The following is a 21,797-nucleotide window of genomic DNA, read 5'->3' on the forward strand; positions in this document are numbered from 1 at the left end:
ATAATAAGAAATTTAGTGGCATTTAACAATCCCAAAGAAGCAAGAAGTGCCACAGACCAGCACTCACACGCGTGACGCCTGTCTTATAGGCGTGTCTTGCAAAAAGTGAAAGCAAGTCCTCCTCTTGGAACTCTTGACCAAGAAACCGAGTGATCCACAGCAGCCCGCCGAATTTCAGAACAAAACTTTCTTTCCTGCAGGTAAGTTGGGAGACAGTCACCTGCACCCACTGTTTGTGTTAAACTTGAATCTATTCTATCTATCTATCTATTAATCAAGACTTTGTTTATGGCACCTTCGGACATACAGTGAGGCATCACTTTCACTTTCGGCAGGCATAAAAGCTCTTCAACAATCACGTGAATTTTTTAAACAGGCAAGTATATTTATAGTTTTTGCCGTAATGTATACATCCTCTTGAACAGTTTGATACAAAACATTTGAGAAAGTTTACAAAAAAGACAAAGAAGTGTTCTTGGATTTTTTTTTTTAGGTAAAAATGAAAGTGATGACTTTCATGACTTTCATCTAAGTATCCAAAATCTAAACATTATTATTGCCGACAATTATAAAAAATGTGACGGACCTCGTGGTTAAAGCTGTTTGTCTTTATTTCGATATTTTAGCCCTTTCCCAGTGATGAATCATGACTTATTTAGTATAAGCGGATTCCATGTAATTTCGGGATTGTGAAGACACAATTGTTGTCACGCTATGTAAAAACTGAATGCACCAGACCCCCAAAAGTGCAATATTAATGACAAATTATTTAATTTACCCTCATTTTAAAATTAATCAAAGGAAACAGAGGAGTATAATTTTCCAGCTTTAAGGCCATAATGATTGATGAATAAGGCAGAGTCTGATTATTATAAGTCTGACCATTTTACTTTTATTATGCTTTTCTCAATAAATAGGTTAAACCAAATTCATATTTATTATCTTCATCTTATACCATGGGAAAAATTTGTGACAGCTATTGATCAAGTCAGCATGGGAGCCCATCGAGATGGTTTATACATAGGGTCCAAAACTTCATGCTATGCCCCTATCTGCGATCACTATTTTTTCTGTGGACTTGGGAGGCAGTTCCTAAGATAACTGGACTATATTATTTATTATTATTCCAACTCTAAGTCAGTCAATGGATGAAAATGTAATTAAGAATTTTGGAAAGCATACAAACATTTTTCAACCTACCAAAGAGAATATCATATCTGGCTAAGGTGGGCTACCTTGATGAGTTTTTTGCCATCAACACGTGGCTAAGGTGGCCACAACATAGACTTAGATATTTGCACCGATTGCTCCACATTCTGTGTATATTTGTAAAAAGCGATAAGCCTTACAGTTTTAGTGGTTAATGTATTATCTTTGAATTAATTTCAATTGAATTTACAGTCAGAATGATCTGCTAGTCATTGCATTCCATTTTTATTCACATTATAGGCTACCCTGCTCTTTAGAATTAGGATTATAAATCTTGTTTAGCAAATGTCACATGACAGAATACTTTTTTTTGTGTGTCATAAAAGTCTACAATAACATCTGTAACTTTAGGTGACCTTTGACCTTCCATCATGCCAGTGGTCACATCCAGACTATCCAAAGATCAGCAGACCAAGCTGCTGTCTCTCCTTGGTCATGTTAGGCTCCACCTGCTCTACAAAGCCAGCGTCCACGGGTTCACTGCTGCTGCCTTCCATGGCTACTGTGACAAACAGGGCCCCACCGTCATTGCTGCCTACAACGCTGCTGGGTTTGTCTTTGGGGCTTACACCTCCAAGGACTACACCCAGAGCGGACAGGCTGTAATTGATGAGGAGGCTTTCCTTTATAGCATCAGTGCTGGAGAAAATAAACCGCTGCGGGTAGCAGGTATTGCTGGACAGAGTGCTTTCACTGACGTAGTAACCGGTCCAAATTTTGGTGCCTTGGTGTTTTTGCTAAATGACGGGCCCGCGCTGCAGTCCAACCCAGGTACAGGTTTCCACTTCCAGGCTGCCAACATGCACGGAAACAACTTGGTTCTCACTGAGTTTGAGGTGTATCGAGTTGAAGGTATGTGACAGTTAGGGATGTCCCAATCCAGATTTTTTTTGCCTCCCGATACAATCCGATTGTTTTTTTAATGATTAGTCTTGCCGATACCGATCCGATATCGATAAAGAAAAACAGCGCGGAATTATGGTAACAAACGGTAAGTTTCATTGTGTGGAAAAAATCAGGGTATCATTCGTTCTTTCCATTTTCAATTGCCAATCAAAAATCAAATACTGAAAAATTGACTGGTTATTTTGTTTTTCATTCTAACACCAAAAACGAAAAATGCCTGTTTTATTCACTTGTCCAGCATGTTTCACTTTTAGGCTCAGATCAAAAATACTAAATGGATTTTTAGGCTGCTCAGCCTTACCAAAATTCAGCGAATAATTCTACTTTAAGATTTCCTTCGTAAATTCATGCACCACTGCCACTGTACCAAGCGGCGCTTTCAGCACGCCCTTCCACTGTTGATGCGGCGTCTATGTATATGTTTGTTGCAGCCTCCCAGGCTGAGCAGCCTTACCAAACGTCCGGGTCACATAAGCCCGACCAATTAAATATTAAAATCAAATTCTGTCCTGATGCCCGTTTTTCCATTTCATATTTTTGATCTGAGCCTAAAAGTGACATATGAAAAACCAGGCATTTTTTCGTTTTTGGTGTTATAATAAAAAACAAAATAACCAGTAAATTTTTCATGACTTCATTTTTGATTGACAATTGAAAAAGGAAAGAACGAATGATACCCTGATTGGAAAAGACTGGGATCATTCTTTTGTGCAAGGCAACATCAGACTTGACTTAAACATTTCTTTCCTATTTAAAAAAACAAAACAAAACATATGAATATACTGAATTACTTATTTATTTAATAATTGTGCAAACAATCTTAACCATAAAAATAGAACGTGTAACTGGTTCAGTCAGTGCAATTAGAGATTCGAAATTCAATGTAAAACAAAATATTAAATAATAAAGGAGCTGAAATTGAGAAAAAAAAACAATAGCTTCACTAGCTTGGTTGGTAGGCTTTCAAAATAAATAGCAATCAGCTCTTTATATAGTTTAGTGCAAATGGTAATTAAACATCCATTACAAAAGCATCTGAACAAAACAATAGCTTATCTAGTCAAGTTGAAAAATAGGGACTCAGAATTGGGATTTGATTAATCTGTTTTTCACATCCAGGCTTGGGCGATTTCCTGGAAAAGCCCTGGAGGAACATCCAGTGGACAGCTGAGTATGTTGAAATCCATGCTTATAGTTTAATAAAGAAAGAAAGAAAAACATTTTAAAGGAAAATAACTACATAAATCTTGCAGATTTTGTATGTAAATGTCTCCTGAAAACAATATTTCACTTTTCTTTGTTTTAAATTGTGTCCCCTGATTTTACTTTTATGTTTTGAACTTGATTTTTACCTTTTGCCTGCTTCCTTCCTGATTTTTCTTGCTAAATTATAGATTTTGGATATTTGAGTTTTAAAGTGTTCTGCATTTGAGTTCTTGCTTTAGCGACACATTCTATTAACAAAAATGTGCATTGTGCTTTCACCGTTATGTTTCCAAATTTCACTTTAAAGCAGAGTAAAACTTTCACCCTGCATAAAGCTTCTATTATCAATGTTAGACTGACATTTATGCTTATTTTGAAGGAAAAGTAGCTCAGAATAGTTTATTTCCAATGGCCAGTTTTGGTCATTTAGAAGTGTATGTATTTAGAATAATTGTATTAGCAGACTGTGACATCACTGAGTGTGGTTATAGGGCAAATGCATCCTATCCTGAGTGGATAAAACATGAAAGGCCTGTAAATGTGACCTCTGTGATTACTGTGACTTATAGGAGAAAGCAGCAACTGATGAAAGTCATCCAGAACTATCAACCTGAAATCAAAACAGTGCATCAAGCCCGAGTGTTGTTGGTGGGTCCCATTGGGGCGGGCAAGTCCAGCTTCTTTAACTCAGTCAACTCAGCATTTCGCGGCAACATGACATCCCAGGCCATCACTGGCACAGCAGGAACAAGCGTGACCACTCAGGTGCCCACACAGATTTGACTCTCTGTGATCGTCCACTCAGAAAGTGAAGGGAAAGTTTTTGGTTTTTTGGTTATACGGAGATTCAGGTGCAGGATTATCTGCAAAAACATGAGAGCAGTACTTCCTCCAAAACAGTTAACAAGATGTTTAGCTCAGACAGTCAGTTTGTACATTCTGGTTATGTGAATGCAAAGCTCTGCTCTAACTCTGTCCTACTAATTCACACTTAATCTCCCCTCTGTAGTTTCGCACCTATACCATCAAGGCAGGAAAAGGTGGTGAAACTATTCCTCTTATCTTCTGTGACACAATGGGGCTGGAAGAAAACAATGCTGGTTTGGACACTGATGACTTAGTCAACATCTTCAAGGGTAACATCAAGGATCGCTACCAGGTCTACTCTTCAAACACCTACCTCCTTCTGTACAACTTCATGCAAGTCCTTTGATTAAGAATGCAGGGTACTGATTGATTCATATAACATGTTTTGTTTGTCCTTTTAGTTTAGTACATGTGGACCCCTCATGGATGACGCTCCTGGCTTTAAGAAGAATGTGACTCTGAATGACAAGATTCACTGCATAGCTTATGTGGTTGACGCCTGCAAGGTGTCTCTTCTCAGCAAAAACATGCTGGACAAGTTTGCTGTCATCAGGAAAAAAGCCAACCAGCTGGGTTAGCAGTACAACGTTATTTTTTAGAACATTTTAAAAACTCACAACATTTTTCTTGATAATCTTATATTCATGTATGTGCTATGTGTTACATTTTTTTGGCAAACTTGCAGTGGAAAACATTGGATGTCTTCAGTTCATTTAATTTCTATTTTCCCTTAGGTGTCTAAAACATAGATCTGTCTTTCTGTGTTTGTATAGTGTCAAAACTTTCATCAGAAATTCTTGTCTTCATGTCGTCTGTTGTTTTGGTCCCTAATAGGAATCCCTCAGATTGTGTTGATGACTAAAGTGGATGAAGCCTGTCCACTGGTTGCAGGAGATTTGAAGAATGTGTATCGCAGCGTTTTCATCCAGGGAAAGGTAAAGATTTTATAGCTATTTAGCACATTATGAGTAAACTTGTTTTTGTGGCAGTGGGAAATAAACTGGTGCACATTTGTCTCTCAGGCTCGTCAGCTGAGTGAATCTCTGGGCATCCCTTTATCCTTTGTGTTACCAGTGAAAAACTACAGTGAGGAGCTGGACCTGGAACAGGATATTGACATTCTGCTCCTGACAGCCATCACGCAAATGCTCAACTATGCAGACAGCTTTTTTGAGAACCAAGTTACTGACGGCAGGAGCGATCAGATGGAGCTCTACAGATCCAATGATCATAGCCGCCCAGTTTTATCAGAACATAGTAACACTGAGGTTGTTTGAAATTCAGAACATTTGGACTTTCCAGACAATGTACAAGTCTAATGATCAGATACACAGTACCATTAAAAAGTTGTGAGCCATCCAAAATTTCTTTGTATGCCTTTATTAGACAGGGAGCGTCTGCAAATATAAATATAAATACAGCATATAAGGCAAATCTAATTAGCTTGAAAGTAATTTTTTTTGTATGACCATCCTCGTTCTTCATTACAGCACGCACTCTCTTGGGGAAACTTTCTTGTCATTTTGCTGCAGAGTCTTCAGGGAGACGGCTCAGGCTTTGTTGAAGTGTAAAGCTGAGCAAAACAAATACTGACTTTCTGTCACGTTTTATGTTTTGGTTGTCATGTTTTCAGGTTTCCAGGTTACTTTCTTGTCACGTTTTTTCCCCTGTCACTTAGTTTCACTCAAGTCACCTGTTTCTGTTCCACAGCTGCACCTCGTCACCAATCACCTCCACACCACCACAGTATTTAGTTCTCAGGTTCATTCATAGTCATTGCGAAATCCTTGTCTTACCATATGTGCCATGTTTTGTCAGTTTCGTCAGGTCAGGTTTTGCCCCATAGCCGTAGTCTTGTTATTCACAGCCTTGTCAAATCATAGTCTTGTCTTGTTTGTATTTCATAGTCTTGTTTATTCATTCTATGCCATAGTCTTGTTTTGTTTCATCATAGTTTTAGTATTTTGGATAATCCGGCTCAGCTGCGTCCTCTGTTTTTGCTTTGTGTCCTTTGTTTGGTATAACTCCTGTTTTTTTGGAAGTCTGCATCTGGGTCCTCCCTCTCTCGCACCAATGATCCTGACACTTTCAGGTTCTTTAGAACTGTATGAGCTATGCTTTCTGTATTATAAACTGCATTTTCCTTTATGTTTGCACATGTTTCAGTAAAACGCTGCAATTTTACCAGCAATATGTGAGGAAATGAGAAATGGTTTTACACAGTGCTGTATCTTCTAAGGTTTTGTGGTAATGCTTCCATTCAGAACCTTTTATTGTGATCATATAGGTCTTCTCTTTTTTTCTTTTCTTTTTTAACTGCATTATTTCCCTTACACTTGTAATATTGCTTATTTGGCAGCTATATGGTTTATTGTTTATTTTTTATTCTAGTCATTTTATTTTATTATTTTTTTAATTAGATACATGAGCCCAGTATACATGGAAACAATAAGGAATACAATAATCAAATAGTTGACAAATGTGGTAGATTGGATAATAATAATGTGGTTAAAAGCCCCACTCAAGTTTATATTGTGCTTTCTAATAAATTTCAATTAATTTCCACATGGTGTACCTGGAGTCTTGTTAGGATCCCTGTGAAGTTTCTATAGGTCAGCAACTATATGAACTCACCTGCACATTCTGGGAATTATTAGTGAAAAAGAAAACAAACACCAGAAAGTAATATTTTACCTCAAAACTGTGTGTATAAAATGTTGTATTACCCCAAACCTCAGTGGCCATTGTGGTCACACAGGATACAGCAGTGGAAAAAGTTGCAATATGTTTTCAAACAAGATTAATCCAAAGGTTACTGCTGATAAATTGATAATTCGTTTTATTGTATCTATTCTTTTCCTCGTGTCCCATCATCAAACCCCAGCAGATCTGTTCCTTTTTAAATTTGAGTTTTTCTTTTTTACTGAAAGGCTGAATTGACAATGGTATTTCATACAGGCTAACCCTTTCTAACTCAATAGAAAACATTTAAAATGCAGTGCTAATAAATGACTCCAGGCCTACTTATGCCGAATAATTTCGTTCGACATCCCCAGGGTTCCGCTCCTGAAAAGTTTGCATTTGTACTACTCTCAGTGGACAAATTTACATGGTGATAAACATTCTTTATTCATACATTATTCCCAGCCCAACAACCCACACGTTTTGACATTGTTTCTCTATGTAGTTACAGACAGTTATAAAGTGAAAGCTTCTTAATCGTCACCTGACCACCACCTTCTGTCTCCATCCTCACACCCTGCTTTGCTCTTTCTCTTCATGAATATCATGAATGAAACAATATACAGGACAGATTTTATACATGCAGAACACATACACATATACTGTAGTTACAATTCACTGGCTTCTGTGGGCTTCAAGTAGTTGTTACACACGATTACCCACAACTAGCAATAAATCAGACGAACTGGGCCCTTTGGCTGGCAAAGGGAAGAAGTTAAATATTAGGTTTGTAATGAATTTGCATTTAAAATCTTCTGAAACATCTTTTGAGAAAAAGAAAGATGATTGCATAAATCCGATTTTTTTTTTCCACTCAAGAATATTACAAAACTAGGGGGACCTTTAATGCATCTATATTGTTACAAAACACCTTTCAGATTTTTTTGTGATACTTGATAAATGTGACTGCTGATGTTTTGGTGATTTGCCGTGCTTTGGTATTAAGGAAAGTCTACATGCATGTTCATGTGACCTGAAGGCAAAACAGCAACACAGATAAGATTCTTTAGCATCTCAACATGTGACATCCACCCATGGATATCCAGACTGGGATAAAATTAAGGGGTACAGTGTAATCCAAAGCATTAGACATTCCCAATCTCTAACTTGAAATTGCATTAAAGTATTTTGGATATGTTGTGGAAGATACCTAAATTTAGGAAGTCAGGGAAATGTCTGTGTTATTCCAGAGAAGTAAAATTTTCCCTATCAGAGATTCCATATAACTTAGTTTGTTCAAGGAGAATAATGATAAACATCTGTGATATAAAAATAAAATGACTGAATTGATTGGTTAATCATGACCCTGCACAATGTCATCTTATGCAAACAGTTGTCCATTTTGTTCTTTCAGTTCCACTTTCAGGATTACTTCAAAACATTAATACAATCAGATTTTTCATGTTATTTTATGTACAGCTTGTAAAGCTCCTATTTCCACCCACTGCGACTAAACTGATTTTACACTGTACAAAAAAAATCATTTTAAAACTTACTGTACGATCACTGCATATCCACCATTGAAAACGCAGCTTCTTTTTTTTTCTTTGTTTATTTTCTTGTTTTTAGCAACACATCAAGTGATTATCTATTTCTACAAAAGCAGGCTGGTTCTTAGTTTGCACGACTATGAGCACTTTTAAAGGATTACAATTGTAGGACCGTTCTTAATAACACGATTGCTGTAATGCTGTTAGATTTAATCCGATAATCCAATCTGTCAGATTAAACAAACATCATCCGCTGGTGGCCAACGGGCAGTCACAAAGTGTTTCCCAGAGTCTGTTTGAGCCGCATAGACCTTGACAGAGAAGCTACGTTGACAGAAAACCTGTTAAAACAGCAACGGCACAAAGCACAGCCTGACTCACGTCTGCTTACAGAGCTCACAACAAACACCTGACCACAAACTGTGAAAGGGAATTATATGAATGATACAATGTAGGTTCAATGTAGGTATCATCAGATGATACTAATTTAGAAAAAGACAAAAAAAATGCAAACGTGAGCATTTAGACTTTTTGAATTCTTCTGGAGTTGTTGGATAATTGTATTAGATGTAGCTAAATTGGCCACAATACACAGCATGGACTACAACCACTTGTGTGCCTGTAGCAACCTTTAAACTCCATTAATGTTATTTTGAGTAATCTAGAGAAACAGCTTTCAGGTGACTCTACATTTTTGGTGGCTGACATGCTTCACTTGCGAGTATGTTGCCTACTCCTGTTTTGCACAGGGTCATGTGTCAAAAAAACAAACAAAACATGCAATACCACCCAAATAGATTTGTTAGCTCCTTGTTAGGAAAGGAAAAAGTAGAATTAAAATTTAAAAAAAGGTGGTTTACCAGTAGCGGGGTTTGGTTAATACCACATAACATCATCCACTCAGTCATGTACATGCAGAAAGGGGCTGGACAATTCCCCATCACGTCACTCTTTTCAGTCTTTCTCACTTGCAAACACATTTTCTTCCTTTACCCTCCATTCTCCATGGCACATCTCTCAGTCTGCCTCAAAACTCTATTTTACATGCGGGAAAGGTCTCATCCTGCATGGCGACAGTGCTGTTGGATCCCAGCACTGTGATGCTCAGCTCCCGCTGTCTGTCCAGAGTCTGCTGGTACCACTCCTGCATCAACACCGACTCAAAGGTGGGGATCACTGTCACCTGGACACAGAGGAAAAGACACTTTTCAGTCAATAGTCAATATCCACGGTGACATGCACTGTAGTCATCACCCATAATATCATGACCTCTGACAGGTAAAATGAATGGCTTCTATTGTTACAATGCACTCCTCTGGTGGGAAGATCTGCATCCTGATATTCTTGTGCATGTTATTTTCACATTTACCACCTAATTAAACATATTTTCAACCTTCACATGACAATAGCACTTCCCCACAGTAGCAGCCTGCCCAAGCAGCATCACAGTGGGACCAGAAAATCTGCTTAGGAAGCTCACAAATAACACAACAAAGACTCATCGACCCTCTAAACTCCTCACATACTGATCTGATGGGATCTGATGGCATCTGTGGGAAGCAAGCCCAGTCCACAAAAAACCCACACCCTGCAGGTTTGAAAGGATCTGTTGCTAATGTCCAGGTACCAGACAGTCCAGGACACCCTAAAATGGTCTTTGTTATCATCCACTGTATTTTTTCTGTTTCAGTCATCTATACCACAATGCTTTTCTGAATGCTTAATAGATTATATGTCATAGAGGTTCCCAATCATATTCACATGAAAGTAGTCAAATGTTAGTGAGAGCAAAATTGCACAAAAATGACATCTCAAAACTGGATAAATACATCCAAATAATGTGGTTAGGGATCGAACAACTCCTGTATGTATGCACTTTTACCTAAAACGGGCCAAGGCCCAACTGCTCATATCTTGTGTGAATATTACATATCTTAAGTGTATATTAATACGAATCAGTTCCTAACAAAGCTGCTCCCATTCAAATATTTCTCTGTGTCTTTAGTCAGACAGCCAGAGCATGAGAAGTTGATGGAAAATAGATTGTTAAATCAGTCAACTTGGGTCGCTCAAAACATTTCAAAATTATGTCAGGTAATAAAAACGTGATATAATAACCATAGAGTCAACTGACAAAATCACCATTCAAATAACTTTAAAGAACTTCTTTGCAGTGGATTATATGATACTTACATCTACAATGAGCTTCCACAGTGAGAGTTAGAAGCAGCAGAATGTCATCAACTTTTTTCTCACACCGTCCTCAGCATCCCAACATCTGACGTACCTCAGTTAACAACTCTTTTTATTTCACTCATGCACGTATACTGGGACAGGGGAGGTGGTCCAATCAAATGGCCACATTAAACACTAACCGTAGCTCAACTCAACTGTGCATGTAACCACGCTTACCGTGAGAGGGGTGCATGAACCAGGGGAAGAAATGGCAGGTGGAAGAAAGAAGACAAGACATTTTCATCTGTCATCTGTTTTTTCCACCTGTAAAGCTGAAAAATTCAATTGCAATTTTCAGCCCTTTAAATGCCCCAAAAACGTTTAATCAAATTGGTAAATGCTTTTGTTCTGGACAGCATCTGCGAGCATCTTTTCATCTGAGGATCACAATGAGTTAATGAGTAATCAGTGATTATTAAACTCTCATGACTAATGGCCATAGTTGCATTCTAAAAAAGAAAAAAAGGAGGCTACAGAGATCTCTGATCTGTGACACAAACGCTGAATAAACCTTTGTCTTTCTACCTGCATAGTGTCAGGCCAGGATATCTTGCCATCCAGTAGAGCATCCAGAGTTTGCCTCATCAGATCCTCCCGCTCTGGACTGTTACCGCTGATGATGTAGCAGGAAGAGCGAACACACCTGAAGAAGTCCACACTGACGGTGGCAGAGGAGGCTCCAGAGGGAATATAGGCTAGGTCCACATACACACTGACTTCTTCAGCAGAAGTAGACTTAGAGCCTGTGGCAGACAAAGGAGAGAGGAGAAACTACATCCCAACGCCCCAGATACCAAGACACACATTTTGTCAACACTCAAATTGTGGAAATTCTGAGGAAAATCAAATTCCACATCTCATACCTGGACAAGGTGAAGATTTTGCTGGTGCTGAGCGAGTGCTGGAGGAGGGTGTTCGAGTAGTGATGTTCCCCTTTGTGGCTCCTATTTGGCTCCCCGTCCTGCTTTTCCCTGAGCTGGGTTTTTGGGGGCCTTCAAGACCCTGTTTGCAAAAAAAGTCAAACTGTTTACATTTTTTCACCATTGGTGTGCATTCAAATGAGTTTGTGACATTTATTGGGGGTATTTCATCCTCAAAATAATGACGAATAAAAAAATAAAAGGATCAGTTTTAATCACAAAGGTTACTTTTACAAATGAAAGATAAAGTAAATTACATACTGCTGATGACAGAAATATATATTTTCTTGTCAATATCATGAAATAATTGTTAACCTATCTTTTAATGGTTAATCATTAAGAACACAAGCATCTTCACAAAAACAATCCTTGGCTTAAAGACTCCTCTGTGGACCTACCTTCAGCCATGATAAAACCATTTATGAAGCAACAAATACTGGTTACATGAGCATTGCAGAAATGTTCTTTTATGCTAATGCCACAAACTCACCCCTGGTATTTGTTTGCCTCGCTTGCCTGTAGGTTTTGGTCTCTTCCCGTGAGCATCAGAGTCAGACTGAGGAACTGGCATAGAGGCATCAGGATGTGGAGGCAGGGGCGGACTGTCTCTGAGAGGGGCTGGGAGAGGGTCTGGGGGCAGAACACGACTGGTGTTGAGGTCATGCGGGGAGTTGGATGGCTCACTGTATGACTCATCCTCATCTGAGTCAAGAACTCCATCTGCTGTGGTGGATGGACAGTCCTCTGTGCAGGCGGGGGCATTTGATTCACTGGGTGACCTGTCTTTGAGGTTGTTATTGCTGTTGCTATGATGATGTGGAGCGAAAGCTTCTCTGGAATCCTCGCTGGCACCTGAGTTAGAGTCAGGCGGTTTGAAATGCTTGAACTCGCAAGGAGAAACCAAGCACAGGTCCACATCATGAGCTGATGTCTCAAAAGGAAGTGTGTTAGGCGCATGAGGCCGCCCCATCTCTGAACTCTGACCTGAGGATCTCGGAGGCTTTTTCATTGGTAAAGGCATCCCCACAAAATGGCCTCCGTTGGAGTGGGAGTGATAAACACCGTCATCGCCTTCTCTCTGGCTCACAGATGTTGGTCCCTGCTCAAAGGACATGGACAGGGATTCATCTACTTCTGTGGACTGAGGCGAGCTCACTTCTGCTGGCATTGAGTGTGTAGTGGTGGTGGTGGTGGTGGCCACAGAGGGAGAGGGGTCTGAGGATCCATCTTTAAATGTACCCAGTGGGAGGAAAGTTAAATGCTTCTCTCTGGGATTTCTGTGGTTTTCTGGAGCACTTTTGGGCTGACATAACTGCTCTTCACTTTGCCTTGATGACCCATTTGGCTCGTCAGCATCAGCTGAATCCAGGTTACTCATCTGGGCTTGTAGCCTGCTGAGAGTGGCCCTGTTGCACCACACATCATCGGGAGACAGACAGTAAGGAGTGTGGCCTGCGCTGTTGGGCCTTGAGTCAGGGGAGTCAGCTGGCTCTACAGTCTCTTCGTCAGGGCTGTTGGGGCCCTGGTTCTCTGGAGAGGATTGCGAGGGAGGGGTGTTTCTCAAAGCCCCATCCAGAAGAGTGTACTCAGTTGGGGTTACGTCCTGCTGGTCATCATGATTGTTCTTTGGTGCCTTGTTCAAGGGAAATGGAAATCCCACAACTTTTGCAGGTTTTCTTGAATTTACAGTGTCATCATGAAGGTTTTTCTGGGGGGAGTCTGCTCCTCCTTTCTCACTATTTCCAGGCATATGCTGCACTTTATCGTCACTACTTTCTACTTCTATTGCCCCTGAACCGTCTGCTGCTCCCCCCACTGATCCTTCAGTTGTTTCATTGAATGTCTCTTCACTCAAGTCTTTTGGGCTCCTTTTATTTCCTGACTCACTGCTTTTCTGTTTTTCTTTATCAGCAGTTTCCACCTGTGTCTTCTCCACTCCTCTCTCTTCCTGGAGTCGGAGAAAATCAGCTGTCATATCCTCAGGGCTAGACACCCTGGAGCCACAGGGGTTCTCTTCAGGCTCTGTCTCCATTTTTTGATTCTGCTGCTCAACAACGAGGCACTCTGGGTCTGGAATTTTTGACACAGCTGCAGTGCTGGATTTAGCTGAATTGTTATTTGGCAGTTCAATGTTTCTGTGTAACTTCTTGCCATCATTTACTTCCTTCCCTTGTGGCTTTCGAGTTTTCTTCTCTCCTGTTTTTGAGTCATTTTTTGCATCCTTTTTGAGCTTTGTTTTACTTCCATTCTTCAGTTTAGAGGGAATACTATCCTTTTTCATCGGATCGTTTTTTGTAACACTATTCTCCTCTTTATTTCCTGTTTTCTCTTTTCTGCCATCCTTCCCTACTCCTTTCTTTGAAGTATTCTTGTCTGATAATGCTGCTTTGTGTTTTAGTCCCATCTCTTTGATTTTGGTTTTATCAGTATCTCTTGTACCAACTCCATTTAATGTCTTTCCTTTTTCCTTTAACAATGCATCCTTTGCCTCTTCTTTAACTCCTCGATCTTTCCCATGTTTTACTGTTCCCTCTTTCCCCTGTGACCTGCAACTGTCCAAGCTCTCTGTCCTCTTTGTCTTTCTGTCCTCCCCAAGCCTTTCGAGGTCACCAGTGGTCACAGTGGGTTTCTGGAGGAAATCCAAACCTCTGAGCTTCTCCAGTCCCTGCAGCAGCTTCACCTGTGGAGTTGATCCTGGGAACAGCACCCTAACCACCTTCTCTTGAGGGCACGCTGGATGCCACACAAGCAGGGCAGTAACTGAGGCCAGTGCGGTGAGAGGGGGAGTTTGGGATTTCGATGCTGATGATACTCCATCAGGCCAGTTTTGCATGAATGTCTCGTACTCCTGGCTGTTTTTGCCTGGGCTCAGGATGTATAAATCAAGCTTTCCCACTCCCATCTTTTGAAACAGGGTTAGAGGCTTGATCGGGACTCCTTGCGGACGAAACAGTGGCTGTGGCCTGATGTCCAACTTGTTCAACAGCTGTAGGGTTATGGCTGCCTGCTGCGTGCTCTTAAGCACATCATCTACACCTGACAGGAGAAGAGCAATAACTTACTACACATCGCCAATTTCTGTTACCAAAATCTGGATCTGTTGGCTTGAAACCATTAATTTGGAAAGTGGTTGAACGTGTTCCTTACAAAAGTATGAATAAATATGATAAGAAGAAAAAAATATCAATACAAATTCACGTTATCATAGATGTATTTGTTCAGTTACGGCTTTTCTACGTTTGTACTGCATATCAGCATGATTTAATGTATTACTCACAAGGCTGTTGTTCCACCTGCAATCTGCTGGGGGCATTAAAGAACACAACTCCAAGTTCTGGAGAGATGAGCCTCTTAGAGGAGTCATCTGTGCAGAAAAAAAAATCATATTCATACATGTATATCAAGAAAGAAACCCACAATGAGGATATTCAGATAACATATGAAAGTAACAACTTTCCATTATCCTATCTTGATATAGGTTGATTATCTTACCTTTGACATCAGCACTTAATTCTTTCTCTGCCACTTTCCTCTCTAGGAAGGAGATGACACCAGGGAGGTTCTCTGTCCCGATGTGCGTCAACAAAACTGCATCAATTCGGTCGAGGTGGCGAACCAGCTTCCAGAAACAAGCCTGAGAGTCTGAGCCCCCATCCACCAGCACCGTAAACCCATTAACAGCAAAGAAGGCACAGTCACTGCGGCCGGCAGGGAACACGTAGCAGCAGGGACGGGACAGCTTGAGGAAACCCACAGTAGTGGGAGGTGGTAGGAGGTCAAAGGGGGAAGCAGGGCAAATGGTGCTGGAGATAAGGGATGTGAATTCCCCCAGAGACTCCATGGCAGGCAGCACCTCTGGGGGATTGATGTGGAGAGTGAAGGGACTCTGCAGGGGCGGGTTTGCCAAGAGAGTCTTCTTCCACTGGCTGATAATCGGGCAGCTGAGGGTTAGATTCACTTTGTTGGGGGGATGTGTGGATACAGAACTCTCCTGATCTAGGAACTGACGAAAAAGACAATCCTTAGCACACATACAAAGTCTTTTTTAAACTTCTATTTTACAATGGTTAGAGTGAAACTACTTGCAAGTTTTCTTTTCTTTTATTATCTGCATATCTTGCTCACACTTACTTGATAAGCTAATTTTAGGGATACATATTCACATTAAGGACTATATCTTGCGTTTGTGTCAGATTTTTGTAAACTCATACATCAATGGGATCAGTGTAAATATTGCAAAACAAGACAGCTAGAGAAAAAGTTATTAATACTGTCTTGAACACAGTCCCTGCTCATGGCCAATTACCACAGTTACAGGCAGCACAGGAATCAAAACAAGAAGATACAGCGGCACCAGCAGAAATATAGAGGGAAACTACAGGGAGATAAGCAATCTGTGACCTTTCATTCCTCCCTTTAGCTCACAGAATATGACACACATGAGAATTCAAAGAATGAAACAGTTACAAAGTGCTTTTCTCCACTGCAGTGTGTACCATTTGATCTACACCTTCAAGTGCTCTTGCTCATGTCTGTACAGCATATCAGAACAGAACCAGATTTGCAGCTATGTTTTCTGCATCTGTGTATTTCAGTTTCTGTCTGCAAATATTGCACCTAAACCCGTGTGTTAGGCCTAACTTGATCAGCATGCTTTGATAAATTCCACGCTGATGCAACATGAGCATGCAAGGTTATAAAAACATACCTGCTCTGTTAGTATTTGTTTGAGTTGGTGCGGTGAAAACAGTCCTCTGTGAAACAGCAGGTCCCCGCTCGCCTCGGCACTCAGGCCAGCCAGGATCAACAGCTTATGAGCCGATTCCCTGGACAGCAGAGCAAACACCTGACCGCGGAATAGAGATGGACAAAATTATTTTGCAACAATAAAAGACAGACAACATATCAATGTTGAAAGGGAGACATTTTACTATTTCTTGAGAGATATTAGCTTTGATTTTGATTGCAGCAAAAAAATAAATAAATAAATAAAGGAAAATAAAGAATGAAAAACAAGGTGCGGCACAGCCGGAGGGATATGTTGCAACTCATTAACATAACTGGGTATTAAAACAGCACCATCTCTCGCTAATAAAGATTAAAGAATTTATCTGAATAAAGAATTCAGAAATGTGCAAAAAAAAACCTGTGTCTACTGTACAAATTGTGGAACAGTTTGAGAATATTGTTTCTTAATATAAAACCGTGAATATTTTGAATATCACTGCATCTATAGTACCTAATATCCTTAAACGAGTCTGAGAATCGGGAGACATTTCTGTGGACATTGGACATAGCTGAATATCTATGTTTGATGCTTGTGAAATTTAGGCTCTCAGGTACCAGAAATGATAAGTTTTTTCTTCTTTTTTTGTATGACACTATGTGAATTAATATTACAGATTAAAATGTGAAATAATGTTCCCTGCTCTGTCTCACACCTCGTACTCCCCTCACCTCTGAATGAGCCTGCTCCTGAGATGGACTGATCAGCACCTGAGTGTCCAACACTCTGGTACAGTGGCGCAGACACCTCTGCCCTGAAGAGGCTGAGAGAAACCCATAGAAAGAGAAGGACGTACAGACAGATGGCCGAAGAGAAGCAAAAAGAGGACAGACAGAGTTAAAGGAAACAAGCCAACAGATCCAGGCAGGAAGCCATACAACGTAAATGAGAAAGTAAACTGGAACAACCAGACGTGTGACTGACTCTAAAGAAGAGGAAGGAAGAAGAGTGGAAAAGCTGAGTCAGATGCACTGTCTGAGAATGACATGACAGGTTTACTTAATCTGTAGGAGAAGTGGATAAATGTCTAAAGCCACAGACTAGAAAATATTCACCCAAATATGAGCATAAGTTCTTGTTCCAATTTGATCTTGTGAAGCAATAACATGCAATGAGACTAATACGGATAAAAATGTACAGAGTTTGATAAAAGTTTAACCATGATTATGAGTTTTCTTGACAGTTTCTCGGTACATCTCTAGAGTCTAGGCACTATACCAGGTTAGGTAGGCTCAGTAAACATAGTCAAAGTGTGAAAACAACGAACTACAAACTCTTCACTCACAAATTAGAATCTCCTTTCTTTAATTTTAGCACGAGTGAAAGTGTTCAAGAGGTACTTACAAAACATTTTTTGTTGAAACATTCAAATCTTTTATTGAAGACACATATTTACTTATTGGTCTGCTCATCTAACTTTGAGGAGAAAGCTAACAAATGCTCTAGATTCAGATACAATCTCCATTCGCTGTAGGATGTACTGTACAGAGAACAGACAACCTCAACCTTTTATGGGTGCCATTCTGTGCTCTTTAGAATAAGAAATGTATGTTCATAACTGTGTTGATCATCAGTCATTTTGTCTATGCTCAGCTGTCTGCGCATGCCAAGATGCTTTAACATTCAAGCACAGAGAAACAGAGGGCAGCCCAGGTTGCAGGTTTGTATTGTTTTCTGTCCTAAGGACCCACCCATGTTCAACAATTGCTAAACTGCTTCTCCACTTTCCTTCCTTCCTTCCTCTCTGACCCTGAACCGGCAGAGCTGGCGCGTCACCATGGCGACGAGGGCTTTGTGTGGGGTCAGAGAGTTTGGGCATGAAGGAAAACTTCAGTTGAGGAGAAGTGGCTTACCTGCACCCTTAAAAGATGCTGTGTGATGGGAGAGAAATTCTCGAAGATAGAGGTTCAAGTTGCAGGAGTTTAAGTCAACGTTCCATGACCGAATACCTGATGCAAAAAAAGACTGTAAACAACTAATAAATGGTTCAAATTTTCACAGAAAACAGATTGTGTGGATGGCATAATATACAATTATTATAGGTAATGCTCATTTTACAAAAACTAGATTTCATGAAAATAACAAATACATTAAACAACTTTCCCTTTCACATTTATTTTAATGAATTAATGAAACATCTTTACAACATTTCACATCATGTTGTAAACACACCATGACTAATGTTAGCCTGCAAGCCTGGCTGATACCATGTAAACACCTCTGATGATGTTTGATTTGCTGCTTAACGCCTAACTTAAGATAATTTTATAACAACCTATATCTGCATTTCCTTCAACAGGTTCTTGTATTGTAATCAAACATCTTTTCTGTAAAAAAATCTGATTCAGTAAATGTTTTACGTCTTTCCACTTTTGTCATGTTTGCAAACAAGTCTATGATACAACTAATAAGACACAAAATCAAAATAATTGATAATCAAGTAGCGTTTTTGTCATCTTTAAAGCAAACATGCCCAAAATTAGTTCTTTCTAACAGCTCAAATGTGAGAAACTGATATTTTTTTCTTTAACACATAAGAAAGTAAACTGGATTAAACAGGATACCTGTGGATTTTAGACTGTTCAAGTCCTTTAAAAAAATAAAAAAAAAAATTTTAATTTAGCTACTAAACAATAGGTTTATAAAAAGGAATATATAATGAAAGGAGTCTTCGGCTGCAGTCATGTATGGATCACATGAAAAATTAATCCACTGTCAAAAAGCTGAAAAGGCTACTTTTTCCTTAGCTTATAAAATGTTGATGGCATTTTGAAGGACAGTGGGTTTCATCTGACAGAGATGAAATGTTAATTGTTTTTGTAGAGCTTTTTCGGTCTTTATTTCTTCTTCTAGTACCTGTCTTTACATGTGTTTCTGCTTTAATTCCATTATCTCTCCTGTTTTACATAAACTATATACATTTTAGTCAGACTATATAGCTGTAAACAAGCAAAGCAGGCTGTAATGAATCATTACAGCACATTTATACTGCCTTCTGTATCTCTGAAAGTGCAGGTACTGCGATGCATAAATTCACAAAGGTTAATGGAACATCGTTTACAAGTGACGGCGTGTTGGCTGAATGTCCTTCCTACATTTCCCCAAACGCTTGTGCTTACATAACGACAAGCTGAGGCAAAAGACAAAAACACTCGTTACAGGGTTTAATTATAATGTACCCGGAGGCGTGATGAGGGGATGCTGATGGTGGAGGATCGCCAGATGACGCATTCTCGGTCCACAGGGTGGATAAAATCACCTAACACTGCAATGTGGCCAGTGTATCATCCCGCTGATCATTTTGAAGACGCAGTCATTTTTTTTTTTTTTTTGTATTTGTTTTGTTTTTATTGTGACCGAACATGCAATAGAAGAAAGCAAAATGCATCCAGCTACGACTCTAAGGAGCTGGTTGAGCTGCACCTACCTCGTTCGATGTCCCTGCTGATGTGTTCCGTCTGTCTGAGGCGAGCAGTCCGTCCGACGATGATAAGCAGGGAGTACTTGTGTGGGTAGAAGTGTAGGTTAGCGTTCGCAGCGCGCCTCTGCTCCTCCTGGACCTCCCTCTCCAAGACCCGGCTGGACGCCATGTTGGAAAGGCGCACTCTGGGGTGATGTCATCGGAAACAAAAAGCCTGACTGCGCCTTTTATTACAGCGAGATGACAGCTGCTGTGCAGGAATGCAGCCGATCAGTGAATGTGTAGGAAGAAGCTGAATCATAGCCAACCATTGACGAAAGAATCCGCGCATTTTTATCAGTGGAGCTCACTGACGTGGTCTTGAGCAGAAATGTGAACAAAAGTAAATCAACAGCAAATATGATCATCGTGATGTATATTTATGTACATTTCATACTATTCTTTTACCCGGTAAATATCCCCATTTTAAAGAATTCAGCAAGAAGCCAGCATCAGACTCTTGATTTTTAAAAGTTAATTTATTGATTTTTCTTTTCACTTCATATAAACATATTTAGAAACCTGTCCCAGACAATATTTTCCAGAAAACACGTAACAAAGAAAGATGAAAATATGAAAAATTAAAAACAGCATTTATGACCAGAACCTACTTTTTTTTTTAAAAAACTCACCAGATACCACCAACCCACACATATTACTTTCTTCATGAGCGGATAAACAAAGACAAGTGGGTACACATTACATCTAATCGAACAGTTTATGGTTGAAAAAAAAAAAGAAAAATCACATTTTAACTTGCATTAAATTTGTAACATAAATGGTAGTTGCAAGTTTTACTGTCCTAACTCACATTCAGCATTTCAGTTTCTTCACTTCTTTAACCCGTGAAACTTTGTTTCTTGAAGCTCTTTTACAAACATTTGAGGACGTAGAAGTTGCAGGATGTCCCCCTGGGACAGCTGCACAGCGTTCCGATACGCGCGCCTTTACGCACGGCGCACGGCTCCCCTGCGTCACACTGAAATGATAGAGGTGATGTACAATAAACAGCAGCAAATCCAGTGGAAATCTAACTAATTTGTATCGGCCTAAAATGAAATACGCGGCTTTATGCGGTCAGAGTTTGCTTGACAAACCCCAAATCCTCTACATTTCTTGCATTCGTACGCTGTCCTTGAAAGTACTCGAGGACTTTATGTGGTGCATTTTGTTTCCGGTGTTTTACTTACTGAAGGCAACCAGCCAAGCTTCTTCTCAAGAGGCATTTCTTTGCTCCTCAGCTTTTCCAACACTTCTTGTAAAGCGTCGATCTGTAAGAAAAGCATTCCAACACGATTAATGTTCCACATCTCCCTTTTTATATGTCTCTAAAGAAGCTAAGATTTGTTTAGGGTAAATGTGTCAACTTCAAGTTTACAGGTCAACATCTCAGGAAGTTTAGTACCAACATGTCTGTTAAATCTTGTTAGCTCTCTCAAAATATCGTGTTTTCTACCAACGTTCTACAGGACACCTTAAGCATCCACCCCACATATCTCTTACCAGGTCTTTCTCCTGTTGGGCTTTCAACGAGAAATCCATCGAGCGAGTCTCCAGCGAGGAGTCCTCTGCTTGAACGACCCACAGGTAGGCGCAGCAGCAGATGACCGTGAGGAGAAGAGTCCGTGCGCTGACCATGGTGCTGAAACGCGAACAGACAGTCCTTTTCTACAGCGAAGCGGAAAATAGTGGGAGGTAAGCTTTCTGTGGACAGTCTCCTGTCCATACATGCTGCCTTTATAGGTGCTTTACAGAGGCTGTTGACATCAGCCAACCTCTGAAATATTCATAGAAACTCTGACATGCATGACACTGCTGGACACCTTTGCATCTTTGACAGGATGGCCTCAGATTGGAGGAAAACCACACTGGTTAAAAATGGATTAACATTTGACAAGGCTCATTTGTAAGAACAATCTAGACTCAGGACAGGAGTTTTGACCCTTTACAATTTTAAAATCTATTGAAGGTAAACC

At 40.0% G+C, this 21,797-nt stretch overlaps 3 protein-coding genes across 3 annotated transcripts; 1 reads left to right on the forward strand and 2 right to left on the reverse strand.

Moving 5' to 3' along the window:
- Positions 1–106: 106 nt before the first annotated feature.
- LOC140270905 (interferon-induced protein 44-like) lies at positions 107–5,586 on the forward strand. The gene is made up of 8 exons (XM_072366163.1): positions 107–200; positions 1,561–2,061; positions 3,235–3,286; positions 3,891–4,086; positions 4,331–4,480; positions 4,590–4,761; positions 5,023–5,123; positions 5,211–5,586. Exons 2-8 carry the CDS (start codon positions 1,581–1,583, stop codon positions 5,463–5,465), a joined length of 1,407 nt encoding a protein of 468 aa, XP_072222264.1. The 5' UTR covers positions 107–200; positions 1,561–1,580; the 3' UTR covers positions 5,466–5,586.
- A 1,706-nt stretch (positions 5,587–7,292) lies between these two features.
- Positions 7,293–19,996, reverse strand: LOC140270904 (microtubule-associated protein 1S-like). Its single transcript, XM_072366162.1, has 10 exons — positions 19,789–19,996; positions 18,215–18,310; positions 17,033–17,124; positions 16,284–16,421; positions 15,068–15,578; positions 14,853–14,939; positions 12,066–14,611; positions 11,519–11,657; positions 11,181–11,398; positions 7,293–9,603 (listed from the first exon to the last, which is right to left on the reverse strand). Exons 1-10 carry the CDS (start codon positions 19,949–19,951, stop codon positions 9,448–9,450), a joined length of 4,146 nt encoding a protein of 1,381 aa, XP_072222263.1. The 5' UTR covers positions 19,952–19,996; the 3' UTR covers positions 7,293–9,447.
- A 355-nt stretch (positions 19,997–20,351) lies between these two features.
- LOC140270367 (cocaine- and amphetamine-regulated transcript protein-like) lies at positions 20,352–21,511 on the reverse strand. Its single transcript, XM_072365502.1, has 3 exons — positions 21,325–21,511; positions 21,012–21,092; positions 20,352–20,800 (listed from the first exon to the last, which is right to left on the reverse strand). The coding sequence occupies exons 1-3, from the start codon at positions 21,457–21,459 to the stop codon at positions 20,693–20,695; spliced, it is 324 nt and encodes a 107-aa protein (XP_072221603.1). The 5' UTR covers positions 21,460–21,511; the 3' UTR covers positions 20,352–20,692.
- Positions 21,512–21,797: the final 286 nt, after the last annotated feature.

The sequence above is a fragment of the Leuresthes tenuis genome, unplaced genomic scaffold, assembly GCF_036924035.1.
Source record: "Leuresthes tenuis unplaced genomic scaffold, fLeuTen1.0.hap1 SCAF_15, whole genome shotgun sequence".
Classification (NCBI taxonomy): domain Eukaryota; kingdom Metazoa; phylum Chordata; class Actinopteri; order Atheriniformes; family Atherinopsidae; genus Leuresthes; species Leuresthes tenuis.

What these genes read in the sequence shown, in the direction of transcription:
- LOC140270367 (XM_072365502.1), bottom strand. Translation starts at nt 21,459, where the DNA reads ATGGTCAGCGCACGGACTCTTCTCCTCACGGTCATCTGCTGCTGCGCC. An exon ending in CCCAACAGGAGAAAGACCTG is followed by an intron (nt 21,093 to 21,324) that starts GTAAGAGATATG and finishes CTTTTCTTACAG; the next exon opens with ATCGACGCTTTACAAGAAGT. An exon ending in AGCTTGGCTGGTTGCCTTCA is followed by an intron (nt 20,801 to 21,011) that starts GTAAGTAAAACA and finishes CTATCATTTCAG; the next exon opens with TGTGACGCAGGGGAGCCGTG.
- LOC140270905 (XM_072366163.1), top strand. Translation starts at nt 1,581, where the DNA reads ATGCCAGTGGTCACATCCAGACTATCCAAAGATCAGCAGACCAAGCTG. An exon ending in TGAGGTGTATCGAGTTGAAG is followed by an intron (nt 2,062 to 3,234) that starts GTATGTGACAGT and finishes TTTCACATCCAG; the next exon opens with GCTTGGGCGATTTCCTGGAA. An exon ending in AACATCCAGTGGACAGCTGA is followed by an intron (nt 3,287 to 3,890) that starts GTATGTTGAAAT and finishes TGTGACTTATAG; the next exon opens with GAGAAAGCAGCAACTGATGA.
- LOC140270904 (XM_072366162.1), bottom strand. Translation starts at nt 19,951, where the DNA reads ATGGCGTCCAGCCGGGTCTTGGAGAGGGAGGTCCAGGAGGAGCAGAGG. An exon ending in AACAAATACTAACAGAGCAG is followed by an intron (nt 15,579 to 16,283) that starts GTATGTTTTTAT and finishes CTTTTTCGTCAG; the next exon opens with TTCCTAGATCAGGAGAGTTC. An exon ending in AAAATCTTCACCTTGTCCAG is followed by an intron (nt 11,399 to 11,518) that starts GTATGAGATGTG and finishes TGTCTGCCACAG; the next exon opens with GCTCTAAGTCTACTTCTGCT.